The sequence below is a fragment of the Caretta caretta genome, chromosome 14 (assembly GCF_965140235.1).
Source record: "Caretta caretta isolate rCarCar2 chromosome 14, rCarCar1.hap1, whole genome shotgun sequence".
NCBI classification, from domain to species: domain Eukaryota; kingdom Metazoa; phylum Chordata; order Testudines; family Cheloniidae; genus Caretta; species Caretta caretta.
The window spans coordinates 16,473,392-16,494,738 of NC_134219.1; the positions used below are offsets into that span (position 1 = coordinate 16,473,392).

At 47.9% G+C, this 21,347-nt stretch overlaps 1 protein-coding gene across 3 annotated transcripts in view; it reads left to right on the top strand.

The window, feature by feature from the left end:
- Positions 1–13,417, top strand: part of UBALD2 (UBA like domain containing 2) — a 30,300-nt gene extending 16,883 nt beyond the window's left edge. For 2 of the 3 annotated variants that reach the window (XM_075119304.1, XM_075119303.1), the window contains 2 exons: positions 1,038–1,100; positions 11,768–13,417. In XM_075119304.1, coding sequence (XP_074975405.1) covers positions 1,038–1,100; positions 11,768–12,088 — 384 coding nt within the window. In that variant the 3' untranslated portion in view covers positions 12,089–13,417. Of the gene's footprint in view, positions 1–1,037; positions 1,101–11,767 lie in introns of those variants that run through there. The other variant, XR_012664913.1, reaches the window with a different exon arrangement.
- Positions 13,418–21,347: the final 7,930 nt, after the last annotated feature.

A 21,347-nucleotide genomic window follows, 5' to 3' on the forward strand; every position in this document is an offset into this window, starting at 1 on the left:
CTGTTGCTGCTGTTGTGGGAAGAGGGGAGAGTACATTTTATTCATGTAATTTCCTGGCGGGGGGAACTGGCTTGCAGATCTCCTGGTACCAATTTATGTATTGCGCTGTAACTAAATCTGTGGCTCTCCTGGGCCGTGGAATGAAGCATAGAAACGTGGTCTGGTCTCTCTTCGCCGCGATGTCTGTGGTGGGGGAGAGAATTCATAGGGGAAGCTTGCTCCAGAGCTGGGGAGAGGATTCACTACGGAGTGAACCCCTTCCCAGCCCCACACGGAGCTGAGGAATACAGAGAAAGCCTGTGTAGTAAAATGCGGTGTACCCGTTTTTCGGTTGTTTTTTTTTTTAAACGGGGGGATGTTATGTAAGGTGAGAACGGCTTTAACTCCCTACACGTGGATAAAGACGGGGGGAGGAGGCGGATGACAAGTGTAGTTTAAAAAAAACAAAACTGTTCACATCAAAGGAAATAATTACACGTGGGGCTTTGTCAATTTCTTGCTGGCCTGTGGGCGAAGGCTTACATTCCTGGGGAGACTTCATCACCCTGCCCCTTTTCCTTCCCTGATTTAATGTCACTCGTGTTAACGAAACCGACATGGGGTCTCTTGGCCAGATTTTACTGAAGCGCTTTGCTGGTACTTCGGCCGGATTCTTCCTTGCCTGCAGTGTTTTGTGTTTCTGGATTAGGGAGGCATGGGATCAATCCAGTTGGGGAAGGGCTCGGGGCTGTGTTCTTGTTTTGGATTCCTTTGTAGCTTCATTCCTCCTTTTGCGAGGGAGAAAATTAGCATTTCAAAGCCAGTCCATGCCTGTGTTGTGAAATGCAAACGGCTAGATCAGTCGTGTTTGTTTGTCTCAAATGATTTGTTTACAGTTGAAACGTACTTTAAGGGAGGAAAAACAAGATCCAATCACTTGTTTTATAAAACAAAACATTTCCAGGGTCTTTACTAACACTAGCCCCTATCCTGTGTGTTTGCATTTCCCCCTTTGCTCTGTCTGGCTGCTGGAATTAACTAATTGTTGTTTTTTGCAGACTGCTTTGAGTGCATTTTTTCAAGAAACTAACATTCCCAACAATCATCACCACCATCAAATGGTAAGTGACCCAAACTTCACAGACACGTGCTGTTCCCTATGGTATCTTCACTTCCTGTGGGCTAGAATGAAATTTACAGTGGTGTCTTTACTCTCTTCCCTCCCCTCCCCCCCCCACCCCATTCCTTAATCTCATGAATAAATGAAATCCGAAGAGGTTATTTCTTATCTCTGACAGCCTCATAAAAGCAGCTACAAATGCTTCATCAGATGCCACTCTTACCCATCCCCTTACCTGTTAAAGTTTTCTTGTGAAAAGCCATATAAAAATATGGAACCAAGGGGAGGGATTCCCTCCTTTTGCACAGGCAGGGTCTGCATTTTTAGAGGCCACTTTTGATACTGGGGAGGGGAACATGAGGCTGCAAGCAGAAGTGGTTGTGCATTCAAAACTGTCAGTCCTCGTGACAGCCATATTGGTCTGCAACAAGAGAAATACACAGACTGAAAATGTAAACAGGAGCCAAAATGTCTGCCAGGAAATAGTTTGTCTTCACATAGATCTAGATAGTTATAACAAGTAAAAGATCTAAGTGAATTGGGATGGGAAAGGGGGGCAGGCCCTTTCCCTTGAATGTTTCCTTAGAACTTTCAGCAAAACTTTACTTGACCTTGGCTGAGGGCAAGTCTCTTTAGCGAAACAGAGGAAGTTTTTTTAGGAAACTAAACCAGTGCTGTGTATGAGGATAATAGTAGATGGAGGCTAAGTCATAGATTTTTCTTTTCCTGTACTTGCCATTGTTAAAACCTGCGGCCAGTTCTAAAAGATTTGGAATAAAACAGAAAAATGGCTCTTGGGAACTTTGTATTAATGCTCTTATTTCCTCACTTATTTTTTCCCTTCCTGGCACAAAATTTCTCCCCAGCATTAGAGTATTATGGTAGCACCTAGAAGCCTCAGCAGAAACAGTTCCCTATTGTGCTAGGTGCTGTGCAAACAGCCCTACCCTGAAGAGCTTGCCATCTAAATAGACAAGACTGATTGTGGGAGGGGAAACTGAGGCACAGATTAAATTACTTGCCCAAGGTCATGCAGCAAGCTAGTGGCTGAGCTGGACATAGAAGTCAGATAGGCACTGGACTGAGTCTCGGGATTTCTTGCTAGCACACTAGGAAAGCCTTCAGGAAAGGAACTAGATTTATCTTGTTCCTTTACTCCTAGGCCTAACACTAGATTTATCCTATCTTGTATTTGTAAATGAGCTTGGAAATTCATAGGCACTGTCCTTGGGTGGCTTGATTGAGGGCAAGCTTTCACTAAAGCTAGAGGTTGCAGTTACTAGTTTACAAACCCGGATCAAACTCTGAAGATGCAGAGGTGATTCAAGGTGTTTGAAATGCTTAACTCACAGCAGGAGTGATTCCTTACCAATCTGAATCATTTACTGCCTGGTTGCTACAGGAAGCTTAACGAGTTTTAATCAGGCTGGTTTACACCAGAGTATTAGAAACCCCAAACTGGAATATGAACAGAAGTGAAATCTCCCTCCAAGCTCTCTCTCTCTCTCTTTTTTTTTTTTAAATAAGGGAGGCCAACATTTTAGCCAATAGCTTAAAAAAATCACTGACATTCAACGCTGAATGCTCATTTCTGGTGTTCTAAAAATCTTTGAACCCTGATACTTAGTCAGATGCAGGAGCAGTGACACTGGCATGCTTGTCCCATTACTCATAAAATGATTCGACACTCAGATCTAAGCAGATCTTCAGTTATGACGTTGTCTCATCAAAATAAAAAGGCAGAGGAGCCTGTCCCTGAATGCTTTAGAACCTCTCAGTGCTGTCCAGCTTTCACCCTCTTCATTATAAGCTTACAAATGCTGGATTCCCTAAAAGCGGCTTAATAGTATTTCCAAGCAAAGGAAATCTTGGCTGCTTGGTAGGCTAGCTTCACCCCTCCCTCTTTTTATAACCAGTTACACATTAATCAGGAAACTGGTATACATGTCATGATCCGCAATGTGACCCTTCTGTTTGCCAAATGTTATTCATCTCTTGTTCCCAGATACTAGTCTGACTTTTGTGCCACATTTTTGTTGTTGGGTGGTGTTCCCTGCCCTAACGTCTTGAGATTTCTGCTCAAACTTAAATGCCATGAACAATTCTGATCACTGAGAGAATGGAGAGTAAGAGGAGAGCTTTTACGATATCTTGATTTGTTCTGAAACACAATTGTACAAGTAAAGCTATGAGCAAACCCCAACAAAATCACACAAAGTGAGCAGCTATGCACCATCTCACAGATATACCTGTTTCTCTTTAGATAAGGGATACTCCCCAGATCACAAATTCTTACATGCCATTAACCTTATAAATAAGTCGCTCATATTATCCTATTTCCAGCCTGTCGATACACCCATCTGAAATGCGATCTGAACCTTCTAAGTGAAGAATTTCTTGGAACACCCAAGGGTAACTTCATCAGTTTAAAAAAAAAAAAAGTATTCTTTGTGGACAGGAGAAAAGTCATGTAGCAAATGGGGTGCTTTTTAGTCCCCAGTCCTGCAGACTGCTCAGCCTGGCAACACCCCCAGGGAGCTCAACTGGAGTCTGGCTGCCTGAAATTCATTGCCAGATTGGGGCCTTTTACCTGGTAACTGAAAGTTCCATATAATTTCCAGAACAGAAATGTCTAATAGCCAGATTTCACTTGTTGAAGGATAGACTCAAACTGTGAGTGTCCAGATTCTAAAGCGGCTCTAAGTTGTTGAATTGTTTGGTTTTGGGGTGGTTTTTGTTTTTAATTGGATGGATAAACTGACAGTGGAATCTGCTCTAGCTTTTTACTGGATCTGATTAGTTGCAGTAAAATGTAGGGGATGTTGATATTGACATAGCTGGGTGGGAAGTTAATCAGCCCTCCTGATAAAACTGCAGGTCCTTGCCTGCAACAAGGAGGGTTTCTGTCCCTGCATACAGACGCCCCGATCACCCCCCTTTGGCCCCTGTCTTCTGCTGCTGTCTGTGTTCTGTTCCTCTCCCCACGCCATGGTGCGTTGGGAAAAATCACAGGAGCAAAAAGGTGCCTGCAGAATGCAAGCAAAATATCCCCCCTTGTGTTCCGGTGTTCCAGCTGTTTTCTCAAGCACGGGCTGGTGTAGTAAGGATCCAAATGAGGCAGGTTTGAGACCCACCTTTCCCTGCCCTTGGATGTACAGAAGTCAGTCCTTAAAGCAGCAAATGCCTCTGTGGCAAGGAGCTGATATCCTGAAAGGTTTGGGTCCTGTAAAGCAAACCAGCCAGAAAAGAGGAGCCCATTTGTCCTTGTTGCTTTTTGTTTGTTCTAATCACTTTGTTTAAAAAAAAATAATAATTCTCCTCCTGCCCCTGGGGTGAAGGTTCAGCTCCCGATGGAGTGCGTTTCTCTGGCCAGTGTTTTCGTTAAACCTGCAATATCCAGCCAATGCACAAAAGTCCAGCAGCTCAGAAGCCCCATCCCTCCAGTTTTTTCATGCTGTCACGTGGGGTCGTGTCTTCTGAGCACAAACGAGATTAACTTATTTATTCAACCTGTCAAATGGGCTTGTCCTGAAGGCAGCTGAGCACCAAAGAATAAAAAGCAATTCAAGTTATTGATGGTGTCTGAATGAAAAGGACCCAGGGGAATTTGGGGATCAAACCCACCTCTTTTCCTCCATTTTTCAGGCAGAAGTCTGAGGGGCAGCATCCTGTTACTCTGGGGTACACCTGGAGTAACTCCACTGAAATCAGCTGGGACTGATCCTGCTACCCCAAGTGTAGCTGAGATCAGAATCTAGCCCCTTAGGGAATAAATGGCCCTTACACCATCTCTTGACGTTCACAAACAAACTCGGGCTCTGCTGGTCCAACAGAGGAAGTGGAATAGGACTTGCGTAGCCAGAGCCTGCAAGTTGTGATATTTCTCTCCTATTGCTCCCCGCAACCAACAGAGCATCTGGGGACCTGTAGCTATGTATTGCAAATCACTTTCTGCTGGCTGTCACTTCTCCCGAAACGATGATCATTTCTTCTGCCTTTCTCTTTGACGGAAGATTTAGGCACTCAGGCCACTTTGCACATGACCTGGTTTGCGTTCAGTAATTTGTACCGCCCTAACCCCGGGTCATGAGAACTACTCTGTGTGGGTAACATGGCAGAATTGGGCCTGCTGTCTTTAAACTAAGGTGAGATGAGGACAACCCACCTAGATTCCTTTTGGCTGCACCATTTAGGGATGCTTTCAAACTACATTATTGGAGCGCTTTGCATAATCCCAGCTGTCACCAAGAATCACCAAGAGAAGATACAAAAGTTATGTGGGAAGAAGAAGGTAAATCCTGAAACTCTCTGTTAGTGTATTCACTACATAGGAATAGCCAGACTGGATCAGACCCAAGATCCATCTAGTTCAGTATTCCAGCTGTGACAGAGGCCAGTGTAAGAATCCCACAGGAGATAGATGCTCCCTAATCCTCCCACCAAAGATTTCTGTCTAGTACTTAATAATTAAAGATTGTCTTAAACCTTGAAGCATGAGGTTTTGTCTCGTCCAAAATTAATTAGCGCTACCAATAGCAACTCTGGATATTATTATCAAGAGTAAAAGATTGGGCACTTATATGAATACGTTTTTAGCACTACTGACCTCCTGTGGCAATGAATTCCACAGTCTAATTAGATAAGAAATCACTAGGCTAGGAAAATCAGTTAGATTGCCTGTTAGGTTGTGTGGCAAACACTTAAAAAAAACAAAACAAAAAACCTTAGACATGAGTCTTAAGATCTTGAACGCACTCACCCTTCTCCTCCCCAAACCGATATGGGCAACTGTGTATGGTGGGGGAGTGAATCAGGTTTACTGCAACTTCACTCCCATAGAATTGGCACCAGTTACAAAATTCTGCCTCTTCACTCCCTCCCAGCACACAAGGCAGCTGTATGAAAGAGCCTGTTTGCAGGCACAAATTTTGAAGGTACAAAGAAAGAGGCTTCTTAGAAACTTGACACATAATATTTCATATAAGATGGGTTTAATTAGGATAGGTTTTTAAAGGACTTAGCTATACCCAAGTCTCAATGACCTGCAGGAGGATTGTGGCAGCTCTGCCTTTCTAGATGAGTAGAACATACATGAAGAACAAGTACAATGTTTAGAAGTTAACTTAGGCCTGGTTTACTCACAAAGTTGAACACAATAAGTGTTTGATCTGATTTCTTAAACCAATGCGGATCCCTTTGTGGACACTTAGTTCAATTTAAACCTGACTTTTACGAGTGGAGCTTCAAGCTGCAATAAAACGAGTTCAGAGAGTCCACACACTCAGGTTTGCACTAGAGCAACTGAATCAGTTTTTAAACTGGTGCAACGTCTGTGTGTGGACAAGGTTTTGGTGCAGTGCTTCTCTTTAAGGGGAAGACACATACAGATCTTGTCCTTTGTAAAAACCCAACAAACCCCTTGTCCTTTTTAAAACATGCTTTCCGAACCGCTTGGAGGCAGACTCTGGGAATTGTTCTTACAAGACTGTTTATAAAGAGGGAGTTTTCCGGAAGGTCGGTAATGGAGTCTCACGCCAGGTAGCGATTTTGGAGATTATGCCCAAGACTAAATCTAGCAACTCTGCTTCCGGTTGCTGAGCTACAGGATTCATTCTGCAGCTTTTGTTTGTTGTTGTTGAAGGGGGCGGTTAGGAAGGGTGAGTCACTGTGTGTGTGTGTGTGTGTGTTGCAATGCCTTCCCTTCCCTCATGCCTGCACCCTCCCCCATTCATTATTTTGGCCAGTGTTGGTATTTCTTAAGTTCTGGGCTTGCCGTTCTGCCCTGGGCCGCTAGAGGGGAGCAGCTGGGACAATCTCCCTCTCTGGGTTTGTCCCTCTTGTAGTAGGAGGGACGGATTCCACTAGTGACTTCCTGAACCTTTCCTTTGAATCACAAGGGTGTGACCTTTGTGGGCTGTGTTCCTAACTTCTCTTTACCCAGGCGCAACCATGCGATTTTCTGTGAAGCATCCCCCTTTTGTTACTGTGCTGATCGAGGCCCTGATTCAGCAAAGCACTCACCCACGTGCTTAAAGTTAAGCACGTGCCAAAGTCTTTGCTGAATCAGGACCTAGTTACTCCCCAAACTGTCTCGAGCAGGGGACTGCATCTTATCAGCTTTTTTGCCTCCAGCCAAGTGCATCAAAGTTGATTGACCCCCACAGACGTCAGAGCCTGATGATGATACAGGCTGCTGCCTGCTCCCCGTACATCCCAGGCTATCCGGTTTTCTGCCTCTGCTAGTTATGGTTTTTTTCACATCCATTCTGCTGCTCCATAGACTGGGTGGCGTGCGCTCTGTGCACTAGCTTTAGCTAGCTTGCTCCGTCTCTCGTGGGCTGGTCTCGGAGCTGGAGTTTTCTCTCTCACCGCCGTTGCACAGAGAGGGTGTGACACTGATTACAAAAATATAAAGACCTATCACAAGACTAAGCTGGAGCCCTGGGGACGGCCTAGAAAGGAGTGGGGGGGGGGCGCGGCGGGAGGGGGAGGGCACTTGAGACTAAAATTAGAACGAATGCACAGAACTATCCTAGTTTACCAGGAAATGGAAAAAAGCTGATAAGTTGCTTTTCACAGTGGCTGTTGTGTTTGTCCTCTCTGAAGTTTTTGGGGGCGTGTATAAATCCACTTCTTTCTCACTCCCTTAGAGCTGGGTAAATTGTGACTGGGGGATAGTTAGAAGGTGAGATCATCTAAATAGCCAAGAACAGTCTTGCAAAGGACCACTAGCCCCAGCACAAAATTTACTCATCCACCCTTCACCTGGATTATAATGGAGGGAAGTTTATTTGCATTACAGGAGCAGCTAGGGGCCTCAAGGGAGAACTTCCTCATCTGTCCAGCATTGCTTGCTGGGGGCTGGTAGAGTTCTGCAAGGGAGACCTGAAAAAAGTTAGATCGTGTAAAATCTTTGGTGCAAAGACCTCTCCTGTCGGTCTCTCTGGCACCACCCACACCAGTGGTCTGAGTGTACAAAGATTGCTTCACTTCTGCAAACGGTTGCATAGCCAGTCCCCCCCCCCCCCCCCGAAGGTTTTGTCCCCTGAGATGGCTGTAACGATCTGATGACTTCTCCTTCCTCTTCGCTTTATATGAGTTGTGCACGGGGCCTGCCAGTCCTAGAGGGTGCTTCTGCGGCCTCTGATGCACTTCCCTGCTCCCCAGTCAGGTTCCTCCCCTTCACTCTCCCAAACCTATGGCATATTCTGTCCTTCTGAACACATTGTTTCTCCCGGTCTATTTATAGTGGGTGGAAATGTCAGATGGGGGTTTGGGGAGCCTCTCTGATTTTGCCTTTAAAAAATCCCAAACAAACCTCTCTGTTTCACTTCTTAAACACGCCTTTGAAAGATTCACAGATTATGAAGGTGGGACAAGCTGAGCCAATCAGACTGTGCTGAGGGCATTTGCCATCCCCCAGTGACCTCGGTGCTGGGGGGGGGGGGTAGAGCCTCGGGATTGAGGAGCAGAGTGGCAGTAACCCAATCAGAGCAAAGTCCTCAGTGAGACCACAGAGGCAGCCGCTCATCCTGCAAGTTCTGTTTGTTGTGGTAACGCTCCTGTCTCGGTTGCTACCCTGGGTCGCTGGGATATTGTTAACATGAGGCCCTGGTGAGTCCAGAGAGGGGACCCACAATCTGGACACTTGTTCAGCAGCAGGAGTAGCACTGCATGTACACACGTCTCCTCCCCCCCCCCTCCCCCCAACGAGACCGCTGATCAGGCAGACACTCACTGCCATGTGTTCAGGGGCTGCTTTATAGCCTCTGAATCACATTTTTTCCATTGGAACCTTTAACTCCTAGTGAATGGGAAAAACTGAACCCGAGTCCAGCCACGGGTTAGGCGGAAGATCAGATCTCTTGCACTAGATCCATGGTTTTCATGGAAACTGTTTGGAGAGATGCGTAGGGAAGGCTGTGGTTTGCAAGACCCTTTACTCCTGTAAGAGCTGAAATTTCCTTTCACCCTCTTCATTCCCCTCCACTGGCTATAGGCAGACATGGCACCGCTCTGATATTTGCAACATACGCTCTTGGACTTAACCCAAAGGGAGCCTGTGATTTTTAGAGCAGAGGCTGGAAACTCAGGTAGATCCAGCTTCTCTCACACTAGTGATGCCTTGCAAAAAAGAAGTGGTAATAGATCAGAGGAAGAAATAATACAGGCCTGATTGCCTTGGAAAGGCATGAGGAGGAACCATAGAGCTACTTTGGTTATGTTCACGTCCTAAATTATGCTGACTACAATGCTGGATTTGTTGTCAGACCCTGGATGTGGAGATCCATTCATGTGCTTTAGGAAATTGAGTTTCTAGATTTTTGTCATGTCAGTTATAACTTTTGAAAATACCTGCAACTTGCAGAACAGATCACAAGGGCAGAATAGGAGGCACTTTATCAGAATATTGGGACAGTCTTTCAGAGAGGCACCTGGAACTGGTTTGTCACCTTTTTCGCGACCTTCTGGTTGACTCTTTTTAGGGTTGTTTCTTGTAGTAAATTAAAGGGACTCTCCATTGATTTGACCCAAAAGTTAAGCTTTAAAAAATAAAAACAAAAAACCCTAGAAATGTTTCTGGGACCTTTAAAAACTCTGTTGCTTGGAGTTGGGCTTTTAAAGTAAAATTTCCCCTGCAGGGGGTTGCGATTAAAGCAGGGAGTGAAATGGCTAGTTTATTTTTACTATCACAATATGTTTGAAAGAATAAATGCCAACTAGACTTTCAAAATCTCTCAATTTCAAGTACCGTTAGTATTCGACTAATCGGACCCCAACCTCCAAGTCAGATTTGTCTGGGGTTTGTTTTTTGTTTGTTTACACCTATTGTTACAGTAACTCCTAGGATACTGGAACTGAACAGTTATTTGAAACATTCCCTTTTTGGCTGGTTTGTTCATTTGGCAGCATTTTGCATATAGCCAGTTTCATCCTTTTCCCCTGTGAAATCAGTTAGTCAGTTTCCCCTCTTTGCCTGGGTGTCTCTGTCCTTTGCTGTTGCGTGAAAGGTTTTAAATAGGAAAATGTGACTATGACCACAGAGATTGACTGGTGGTGGGGGGGAGAATTGTTCAGGGACAGCTGGAGCACCCAAAACTACTCCTAACTCTGAGTACCAAGTGCAGCAGGCCCTGACCTTGGGGTTCCTAAGTACTACCATATTGCTACTAAATAATCTCCTTCATAACTGACTAGATTTCATTTCAGTTGCATCCCTTTAAAATAGCTTTACATATTTTAACCTGCTAGCGCCCCTTTAAGATCTTGATGCACAGCAGCAAGAGAATCCGGCAATGAAGTTCTGTGTACAGAGCCAGCACCAGCCTCAAAACAAAGCCAGGCAAAACACAAGAGAACAGGCTGAGCCCAGGGCAGAGCCTCGGTGAATTTCACCTGAAGGCCGGTGAAGGGGGAGAGCCTTGCACAGCCGCACCTTAAGCCCTGGAGCTTTTTAAAGCCAATGTTGGGAAGAGGCAGTGCCAGGAGGGGCTGCAGCTTGCTGAGAGAATTCTGGGTGCTGCAAAGGGAGGAGCTGACTGCAGAGATTCAGATCCCGGTGCCTTTGGGAGGTGGGTGGAGGAGGGGTAGATTGGTTTCAGCCTGTTCTGAGGCTGGATGGCAGGTAAATGCCAAGATCTTCCAACATGATCTGCGACTTTGGGATGTCCAAACTGAGAGGCCTTAGATTTCTGTGGCATGGACACGGGTCCCCCTCCCGCTGAGGGAGGCCGTGCAGTTGCAGAAAAGTTGGGCTTTACTGGTAGCATCCGTCAGAAGATGGCACCCTCCTTCCGAGGCAGAGCAGTGAGGACGTTCTGCTGTTTCATTGGCGTGCTTTGCAGCGGTTAGAAAGTGGTATTGTAGGGAGCCGGTGTCTGGCAGGCTAGCAAAGGTGTAGTGTGAGGTTCATCAGGTGCCCAAGGCCAGCAGGGGATGGGGACAAGCAGCAGGGCAAGACGTGGTAGAGGAATCTAAGGGCGGGGTTCCTTTGATACTGGAATAGGACAGAGACCACGATCCTGAATGGACCCCAGTGGGGTGGTCTGAACGCCATTACAGCAATGGCTCTCCTCCATCTCTGATGTCAGTGGCTTTACATCCCCTCGGTAGAGGTGCAGAGAGGCTGGGTAACTTTTCCAAGGCCAAACCAAGTTGGTGTCACCAGTGGAATTAGAGCCCAGGATACCCTGGGCCCGAGGCTTACAATCGGAGGACTCCAGCCCAGTGGACAGGGAAATGGAGCGGGAGTCATGCTTGAGGCATTTGTTGTGACCTTGGGCAAGGAACCAGTCTCTGTTGCCCTGTCTGTACAGTCAGTTGCGAACGTCAGTTCAGCTCCACCATCACTGGGAGCCCTAGTGTACACCAGCCACCGTTGTGGCCGCCGCATCTGAGGCCTGCTCTGATCAGGGCTAATGTGCGGTGGCTGCAGCAGGATCAGTTCTGAGCAGCCCTACTGTAGGTGGCCATCGCTGGTGGCCTTCCAAACGTCACGGCAGGAGAAAAGTCGCAGCGAGAGGGCTGGGGTCGTCCTTCCTTGAGACTGAAATGGCTTAAACCAGGTAGTTCCCAGCTGACCATGATGGGCTCTGCCTTTCTCGCATGGTGTGGTGGTGGTCGCTGGTGTACAATCTGTCTGATGCTCTCTCCTTTCTCTCCCTGCAGATGTGCACACCTAGCAATACTCCAGCCACTCCTCCCAACTTCCCGGACGCGCTCGCTATGTTTTCTAAGCTGCGGACCTCAGAGAACCTACAGAGCAGCAACAGCCCCATCACATCGATGGCCTGCTCTCCACCGGGGAACTTCAGTCCCTTTTGGGCCTCCTCACCTCCCAACCACCAACCCGCCTGGATGCCACCGTCCTCTCCAACCAGCCACAACCTCCACCATCATCTCCACCATCAGCAGCCCATGTGGCCACCCGTGTCTCAGCAAGGAGGCTCCCAGCAGAAAGCTATGGCTGCAATGGATGGGCAGAGATAAGACTGGTTAACATTGAAGTGGCGGGGGAGGGAGGCTGGGGGTGGACGGGGGGGAGAACAGAGAAGAGGTGCAGGAGATCAGGGCGGTAGGGGAGGGGGTTCCCGAAGATCGCACTGGAATATTTTATAATTCTTTTTGTAACTCTGCTGGGATGGTTGTCAGCCCGTGTGGTTTTTCCCTTCCGGAGAGTCAATAACTGGTCTTCTTTTTTAATATATAACTATATAATATATAAATATCTAATGTATATAAATCCAGAGAGAATGAGAGCAATGGAAAGAGACTGGCAGCCCGGTGGGCAATCGCAGGATGGTGACGACACCGCTTGGCTGAAGAGGACATTGCTGGACACTGAGCGCTTCCCTTGGGCAGAGGAGGGGGTGGCTCAGAAGCTGTTGTCATTGGCTTCGCTTCCCCCCTCCCCTGTTCTTTGGCAGCTGCTGCTGGGGTGCCCCTAGATGAGACGGGGTTGGCCGTCAGAAGGCTGTATGACTCGGACCTGTGGCTTGCCTGAAATCTGCTCTTACCAAGTGAGGGAGGAGGGGGAGATGCACCCACTGAAACGTGGCCACTGTTGGAAAGCGTCCCACGCAGGGATGTAATGTGCTCCTTGAACCCGGAGCTCCCGTGCTGCAGGATCATGATTGGGGAAGGAAATGTATGGCTGCGCATTCAGCTTCCCTGCCAGAACAACTTGGGCCAGAAGGAGCATGGCACATTGCCAACACCTCTGCCCTCTCGGTAACACCTGGCTGCGTTTTGGCAGGCCCAGGGAACAGGCATCAGAAGCTCCCAAAGGACAGTGTGACTCCAAGATACTAGGTAGACCAGTCCACTGTAGGTCAGTGAGAGGATGCGGGGGTGGAGCTGGGGGTCTGGATTTCCTGGACATCCTTGCTGGGCGTGGTAAAGCCCTCCTCCTTTGGCCTCTGTTGAAAATCATCCATGTCTGCGGCACATGCCCCCGAAAACAAGCGAGCCTGGGATTCATGCTAATTAAATCTCACTGTGCCCAGGCCCCGGGATGCACCCTTTTGCCCCCTTCACCCTGGGGAACAGTTGGTCTCCTTCACCATCCTGCACTGGCCCTGTTCCTACACCAGACAATGCTCCACATGGGGAGGCCGAGCTGGAAGGGCAGTTGTGCAAAGTGTAAAGGACCATCCTCCCCCACCCAGCTCAGTGGCAGGGGCCAGGGGCTCCGTCCAGCCAGGGCAACAGGGAGGGGCTGCAGCTTTTGGGCTTTAGTTTCCAAATCAGAATCTTGCTTAAACAGGTTGAAGGTTTTTTATTAATTTAAAAATTAAAAAAAAAAAATCACTTTTTTAACCTAACGGCTCCCTGCCTTTTCTCTGCGTTGTTGCTGGGTAGCTTAAAAACAAGCCAGTGCCCTGATAATGGTGAGCGCCACACCAGGGCCAGTGAGGGAGGCCAAGGGGCACGTCCCCCCACAGCCCCCCCTCCTGTGCACTCTGGTCTGGATTCTCACTCTCACCAGTCTGGCAGGGTAAAGGGGCCTTGGGGTGGCTGAAAGTGTACGAACGCCTCTTTGTACTGCATCCCTCTGGCCAAGGGGTGTTAGGGTGGGTCTAGGCTCAGAATTTTGTACTGACTTAACTTCTGATTTAAGAACATAGGACAGCCATACTGGATCAGACCAGTGGTGTATCTAGCCCACTATCCTGTCTTCCAACACCAGGTGCTTCAGAGGGAATGGGCAGAACTGGCAATCAACAAGTGATTCGTCCCCAGTCGCCCATTCCCAGCTTCTGGAAAACAGAGGCTAGGGACACTTCAGAGCATGGTTTTGCATTTTCTACTAAATTGGTGCAACGCCTAATGTGGACACAGTTATAAAGGTGCCTAACATCATTCTCCTAATTTACTGGCATACCAGCATCACGGTGCCTCACGCCAGAATATCAGCATTGTGCTGCTTTCACGAGACTGGTCTCAAACACGTGGCTAAAATGCTGCATCAACAGGGCGCAGACGAGTCCTTTGCCTGGCTGAGAATTCTGCCCCTGCCCCGCTTGGTCCTCTTGATCTCACTTGAACTCCCAAGCCGCTATTCTGCCAGGGGTGACTAAGGATTTTCCTGAACCTCTTCAAGGCAGGGCTTGAAAAGTTTGCCAGCTGCCTGCTAGCCAGAGGCAGGTATGAAAGGCAACGCCCTGGTGAAACAGACTGCCGGGAAAAGGGATGGGGCTGGGCTTCTTGCCAGGGACCCATCTCAACCCTACAGAGAATCCCTCTTTTGTGTTCATCTCTGGCAAGTGGGAGTATGGAGACAGGTTAAGTCTACGCCTCTTGGACTGATAGAAGTGGAAAAGCAACTCTTTCCCAGCCCTCTTCTCCCTTTGCCCCCAAAGCCTGGCTGCTGGAAAGGGGAGGGCTCCTCTTCCACTCCGCCGCTCTCTCAGTGTCCCCCTGCACTGACCTCCCCTGCCGTGGTGCTCAGCTTTCCCCAGCTCCAATTCAGATTCTTCTCCCTTTGCTTGCTATAGCATCAGTGAAGCTTAGCCCCTCTAGCTAGAACAGCAGCACCCAAGCTGCCTGCAGCCTCAGGAAGCCAGCACCATGTGCATTTTACTAGGGAAGGTTCTTAGCAAACAGGAAGCTTAAATTCTGCAGAAGTGCTAGTTCAAGTGCTCACAGCCTACCCTGGAGCTTAGCTGAGGAGTTTCCTCGAGGCCTGTGGTGAAGGGGGGAGATGGGGGCTGGTCACTTGAGCAAAGTGCTACTCCAGGTATGGCTCAGAGGTGCTCCGTGACAGTGAGGAGCAGCTTGTGCTCATTGTCTCTAGGAATGAGTCTTAACAGAGTCAACAAGTTAGAACTGGGCATCACTGGCTCCTATGCAGTGGGGCTTCAGCATCCCCACCTGAAACCTAGGGCAGGTCAGTCTGTAAGATGGGCCTCAGGGCCCAGTCTGTTTCGATGAGACACTACACAGGTGGTGGTGTGTGCTGATGAGGAGGAGGAGGATGAAGGTTGATAATATGGAAGCCTTCTTGGTTTTTCCTGGGAAGGAGTCACCTGAGTTGGAGGGGCCGGTTTGGGGCCCTCAGTCAGCTCCCTGGAAAGGGTGGGTAATCTGGGCCACGGACAGAGGTTTTTCCACACAACTGCTTCACCTTATGCCCTTCTGTAGAGGGGGGATATGGGCAGGGGGTGATGTATGGCTAGTGCTGCCCCACTTCCTCCCCTCCCCCAAGGAATCCTTCCCCTCCATGGTCTACCCCCAACCCCTGAGCAGGTCCGTCACCCTGGTCAGCAGGCCACTGAGCTGAATTGTGAGAAAGTGCTGAGTGCAGACAGCTAGCTGCGCAACTGCGGGAAACCTCCTACAATGTGTGTTTCCTGAAAGCTGCCAGGAGCGACTCGGGAACTGCTGGGAAATAACTCCATGGGAGGGTCAAGCCAGTTATTGTTTTCCAGGTGCTTGGCTTCTGAATTCCTACTCTTGCTCTTTAATTGGGCAAAATCTTGAAAGTGAAAAGCTTTTCACTGGGGGCTTTAAAAACCAACAATCTGGGGGTAGGAAAGTTCCACTAAAATCCATAAGGGTGTAAATGGGATGCAAGCTCAAATTACAGTCAGACTTTTGCTTCTTTGGCCCTGGCTCTAAGTAAGTTCCTTGTTTCCTCCAGAGGCAGGATCTGAATTCAGAGATTTGTGCATTCCCTGCAATTAAGCCCCTTCCACCAGGCAACGGACCAGCCGAGCGTGAAAAGTGTGCTAACATAATTCATCACTATGGCTGAAGTTCACCTCTTTGGAGAGGGCCAGCCCAAGGCCTATGGTCTGCCCAAATCAAACTTATTTGTCTTTCAGTAGCACCCAGAGGGCCCACCCCAGACTGGTGCCCAGCACAGTGGGGTCCGGTACACGTGTGTAGTGAGAGCTCATCCTGCCTCCTAGAATTTACTACAATCCATGCAAAAGATCAAAGTAAATTACCAGAATGTTACAAAATTCTGTTCCTTTTTCCAAGGAGCCGCTCCCACTTTCCCATACCAGTAACACACACGAAGACGTCACTCACTACAAGAAGCCCCATGTTCGTTGCCGCACTGTCTAGCTGAAAATCTAGATGCACAAACTCTGCGTCCATTCTACAGCACCTGTATTGCAAGCCCCTGCCAGCTCAGTCATGATCCTGCAAAAGTTCTTGCACCAATGCACTAGTTGGCATCAGAATACATTCACTGCCCTCTATGCCACTCGTGCCCCTCTGCATGCATGTCCCCTGGACTCTGTCCCCACTGCGTTCCCAGAGCAAACTGGGGCAACGATGACTCCCTTGGGGCACATTTGCATTGGGATAAAAAGCCATGTGTGTTGTCACCAATTCAGCTGGCACATGACCCCGTGGGACTAGAAACAGGGTTGGACTTGCAGCGTCTTTGAGGGGCTTTGGGGTGGGGGAGCCGTAGGAGGCTGAAAATGAAGACAGCTACATTTTGGGAATAATGCTGAAGTTAGCCCTCCAGAATATCAGCCAGCACGTAACAGAGCAGTGAGGCAGCCAGTGCCCCAAACCATTGAGTGATTAAGCCCCAGTAGTCAGCGCTCCCTTCATTGCTGTCATTAAATACGCTGTTCACTGCATGGGTCTTGTTGGCTTGGCCTGCTGCCTGCCAGTTCAGCCCTGCTATCCTGTGTCACCGCTGTCTGGTGTGTGTCCTGCAGGGGGGACTGTCAGTCTTTTGATACAGGTGAAAACTGCCTTGTTGCATCCACGCTTGCCTATTTCTGAATGCGCCAGAGCCGTCAATCCCCCTGCGCCAGAGGAGAACGTGTCCTAGGAGCTGCGCATGAGCCATTCCTGCTGGCATGAAGCACAAGACGGCCTTGCAGTTTTGCAGTTTAATACTGGTGGAAGGTGCTGGATTGACAACCTAGGAAAATGAATTCCTTGATCCATGCAGAGCCAAATTTTTCAGGAGAGCCCTGCACCCAGGGTGCTGAGCTCCTTTGAAAAACTGGCTCCAGTTGTAGGTGCACAATCCCGCTGACTATTCCAGCCATAATGTATCCACAGTTCAAGCCCCAGATTGCTGTACCAACATGCCCTGATCTGGGAGGGTCACCTCTAGGGTGGAGAGGGTTGTTCAGTGTCTATTCAAATCCTTGGCTCACTTGCTCAGACTGCCAGCTGGAGTTGTGGTTTCCTTGGCATGGATATAAGAATGGCTGTACTGGGTCCATCCAGCCCAGTATCTTGTCTCTAACAGTGGCCAGTGCCAGATGCTTCAGAGGAGATGAACAGAACAAGGCAACTTTGAGTGATCAGTCCCCTGTCATTCAGCCCCGGCATCTGGCAGTGGGAGGTTTAGGGATACCCAGAGCATAGGATTGCAGCCCTAATCACGTTGGCTAATAGCCATTGCTGGACCTATCCTCCACAAATTTACCTAATTCTTTTTTTTAATACTTTCGGCCTTCACAGCATCCCCTGGCAATGAGTTCCACGGTTGACTCTGTGTTGTGTGAAGAAGTACTTATGTTTGTTTTAAATCTGCTGACTAGTGATTTCATTGGGTGACTCCTAGCTCTTGTGTTGTGTGAAGGGGTAAATACCTATTCACTTTCTCTGCACCATTCATGATTGCTAGACCTCTATCATATACCCTCCTCTCCCCCAATCGTCTCTTTTCTAAACTGAACAAGCTTTTTAATCTCCTTGTGTGGAAGTTGTTCCGTACCCGTAATCACTCTTGTTGCCCTTTCCCAATTTTATATATATATATATATATATATCTTTTTTGAAATGGGGAAACCACACAGTATTCAAGGTGTGGGTGTACCATGGATTTAGAAAGTAGCATTATGATGTTTTCTGTTTTATTATCTATCCCTTTCCGAATTTGTTCCTAATATTCTGTTAGATTTTTTGACTGCACACGGAGCAGATGTTTTCAAAGGACTATCCACAATGACGCCAAGATCTCTTTCTTGAGTGGGAACAGCTACTTTAAACCCCCTCGTTTTGTATGTATAGTTGGGGTTATATTTTTCCAGGGTGCATTATTTTGTATTTACCAACAGAATTTCATCTGCCATTTTGTTGCCCAGTCACCCAGTTCTGTGAGATCCCTTTGTAACTCTTTGCAGTCAGCTTTGAACTTAACTATCTTAAGTAATTTTGTATCATCTGCAAATTTTGCAACCTTACTGTTCATCTCTTTTTCCAGATCATTTATGAATACACCGAACAGAGCTAGTCCCACTACAGATCCTTTGGGGACCCTTCTAATTACCTCTCTCTGCTGTGAAAACTGACCATTTATTCCTACCCTTTGTTTCCTATCTTTTAACTAGTTATTGATCCATGAGAGGATCTTCCCTCTTATCCCATGACTGCCTACTTTGCTTAAGTGCCTTTGGTGAGGGACCTCGTAAAAGGCTTTCTGAAAGTCACAGTACACTTTATCCATTGGATCCCCCTTGTCCACATGCTTGTTGACCCTCTCAAAGAATTCTAATAGACTGGTGAGGCATGATTTCCCTTTACAAAAGCCATGTTAACTCTTCCCCAGCATATCGTGTTTATCTATGTGTCTGATCATTCTGTTCTTTACTATAGTTTCAATCAATTGGCCTGCTACTGAAGTTAGGCTTACTGGGCGGTAATTGCCAGGATCACCTCTGGAGCCTTGTTTAAAAACAGCCATTACATTAGCTACCCTCCAGTCATCTGGTACAGAGGCTGATTTAAGCAATATCTGCTTATTAGTAACTGGATAGAAACCACCAAATTCATCTCACATGATGGTAAAAATTATTGACCCAGATTTGGATTTGATCCTGCAACAAGTAAAAAACGTGACATCCTCTATTATCAAGAGCCCAGCCAAGCTGATCATTTCACTAGTGAACATTCCAAGCACAGGGCACAGGTTTCACAGACACAAAGAGACGAGATCAACGTGTAATTTCATGCTGACAACTCGCCCCATCACTCGCTATAGTGGAGAGATGACGACACATTTGGCTTTTCTCTGAAAAGAGAGACAGTAAAACAATACAAAAAAGCCACCTTAACTCATCAGCTCATCCCCCCTGGGTGTATCAGAATACCAGCTGCTGACTCAAGTGAGTACTATACCGTGAGGTTCTTTACTACTTTCTGCTTCTGCTGGGGGTGCGGAGCCAGCACAGCTGAGAATGCAAGATGGATTCCCTTCCTTCTGGGGCATCATCAACAGATGTGTATTAAATTTCAATCAGTTACTTCTGTGCAAGGACATTGATGGCAACGGAGCAGGGCAGGTGTCCAAAGACAAGGGGACTGCACACGTGTCACTGAGGGCCTAATTTAGCCTGGATAACCTCTCACAGGCGGGGACATCTGAGAAACAAAGAGCCCAGCTTGACTCTCAGATCCCAGGCTGAGTTAGCCGGGCTGGTAGTTACAACTAGGGTGACCAGATAGCAAGTGTGAAAAATTGGGATGGGGTGGGAGGTAATAGGAGCCTATCTAAGAAAAAGCCCCAAATATCAGGACTGTCCCTATAAAATCGGGACATCTGGTCACCCTAGTTACAACCCCCATCTCTTTTTACATGCGCACTGAGCGTTTTTGCTGGGAGTCTATGAGATGCGCCAAACACAGAACCTCACACTGCTGTTCTTACAGAGCTTTCCTACACCATACAGGGTGATTTACAGAGCATGAAAAAAATCCTGCCCCAAACAGTTTATGGTCCATAGACTCGTGCACGTGACAAAATGTTCGATGCCAAGGCAGCTTGCTGGTCTGGTCTGTGTGGTTAGAACCATGTGACAATTCAGTAAAGACCAGGGCTGTAGCATGATTCCATAACATGGGCCTATCTGCAGAGACAATCACTCTGCTTGCAAGTTATATCTCTCCACTGCAGCCCTTTGCTTGTCTTATCTATTTACATTACAAGCACTTCAGGGTGGTGACTCTCCATTAGTTCGTACAGCACCTAGCGCAATGGAGCCCCGCTCTTGGTTGGTGTGCCTCGGTGCTATTGTGATACAAATAACACCACCAAAACAGTCAGTCTTGTGCCCTGACTCCAACAAGATAAAACCCAGGACAGCAGTACAGGTGAGGGAGGTGGAGCCTAATGAAGGAAGAGAGGGCACTGAGTGGCTAAGATGTGGTGAGACTGTTCCTGGAGTGGGAGATACACTGGAGTTTGTCGGGGAAGGGTTTCCTTCTCCAATAATTCTGCATTGTGAGACGCTGCAGTGAGCCGGTGAAACTGAACTCTACAGCCCCGTAATAGGTCAGAGCAAGGGAGGAGCGTGGGGAGGGCTCTGTAGTGAAAGCTTTTGCTGGCCTCACTGCAGGGGGCCTCACGGTGCTGGGTGAGTGTTCGTCTGGCAGGGGTCGCTGGGTTCCACTTCCGCTTCCACCCTCCAGCAATGCTCAGGTCTGGAAGGCAGCGTGGCGAATGGGCCAGTTCAGAGAGCTGCTCTCGCACGGTGTACTAAAACCCTTTCAATGCCCTCTCTGTTCAGGCAGCGAGAGGGGCTGCCGGCCCTGGAAACTGAAGTTCTCTGTTCATTCACAAGCCTGGGATACCAGACAACACATTAACCTTTGCAAGTCTCCTCTCCGTGCTCTTCCCAGCACAGCTTTTCACGGCTGCAGTGCCTAAGAATAGGGTTGCCCTACTCTTCCCATCGTAAGACTTTGTTTTCAGTTGCTCATAACTTTGCCAGACTGTAACCGTTCCATGCTGGGTGTCTGCCTCAGGCTGAGAATTTTGGGAAAATTTCAGCCCAAATGGTCCAGCCACTTCCAAAAAGCAGCGTAGAGAAAAAATGCATGGTTTTGTTCACGTTAAAAAATTCTGGGGACCTTTCCTTTGAGACTCTCTAGGCCCCCCTTTAGAGCAGGGACTTGAAACTTGTCCCTTTGCATTAGGGATGTGCCTTTTGCTATCCCTGTGAAAATCCACCTCCAGTGGGACAGCTCTTTGCTCGAGCTTTGCAGCTAAAAACTCTGAAGATTCTGTCTGCACTGAGCATGCTCCAGCCACAGGCAGAGTCTGACCATCTGTCTGCAATTGCAGCCCCTGTATCAGGTCCAGGCACCTGGACCAAGAACAGGGAGCCTTTTGTGTGACCTCAAAGGAAGTGAAGTGAGCTGTAGCTCATGAAAGCTTATGCTCTAATAAATTGGTTAGTCTCTAAGGTGCCACAAGTCCTCCTTTTCTTTTTACGGATACAGACTAACACGGCTGCTATTCTGAAACCTGAATGTGGTAGGTGAC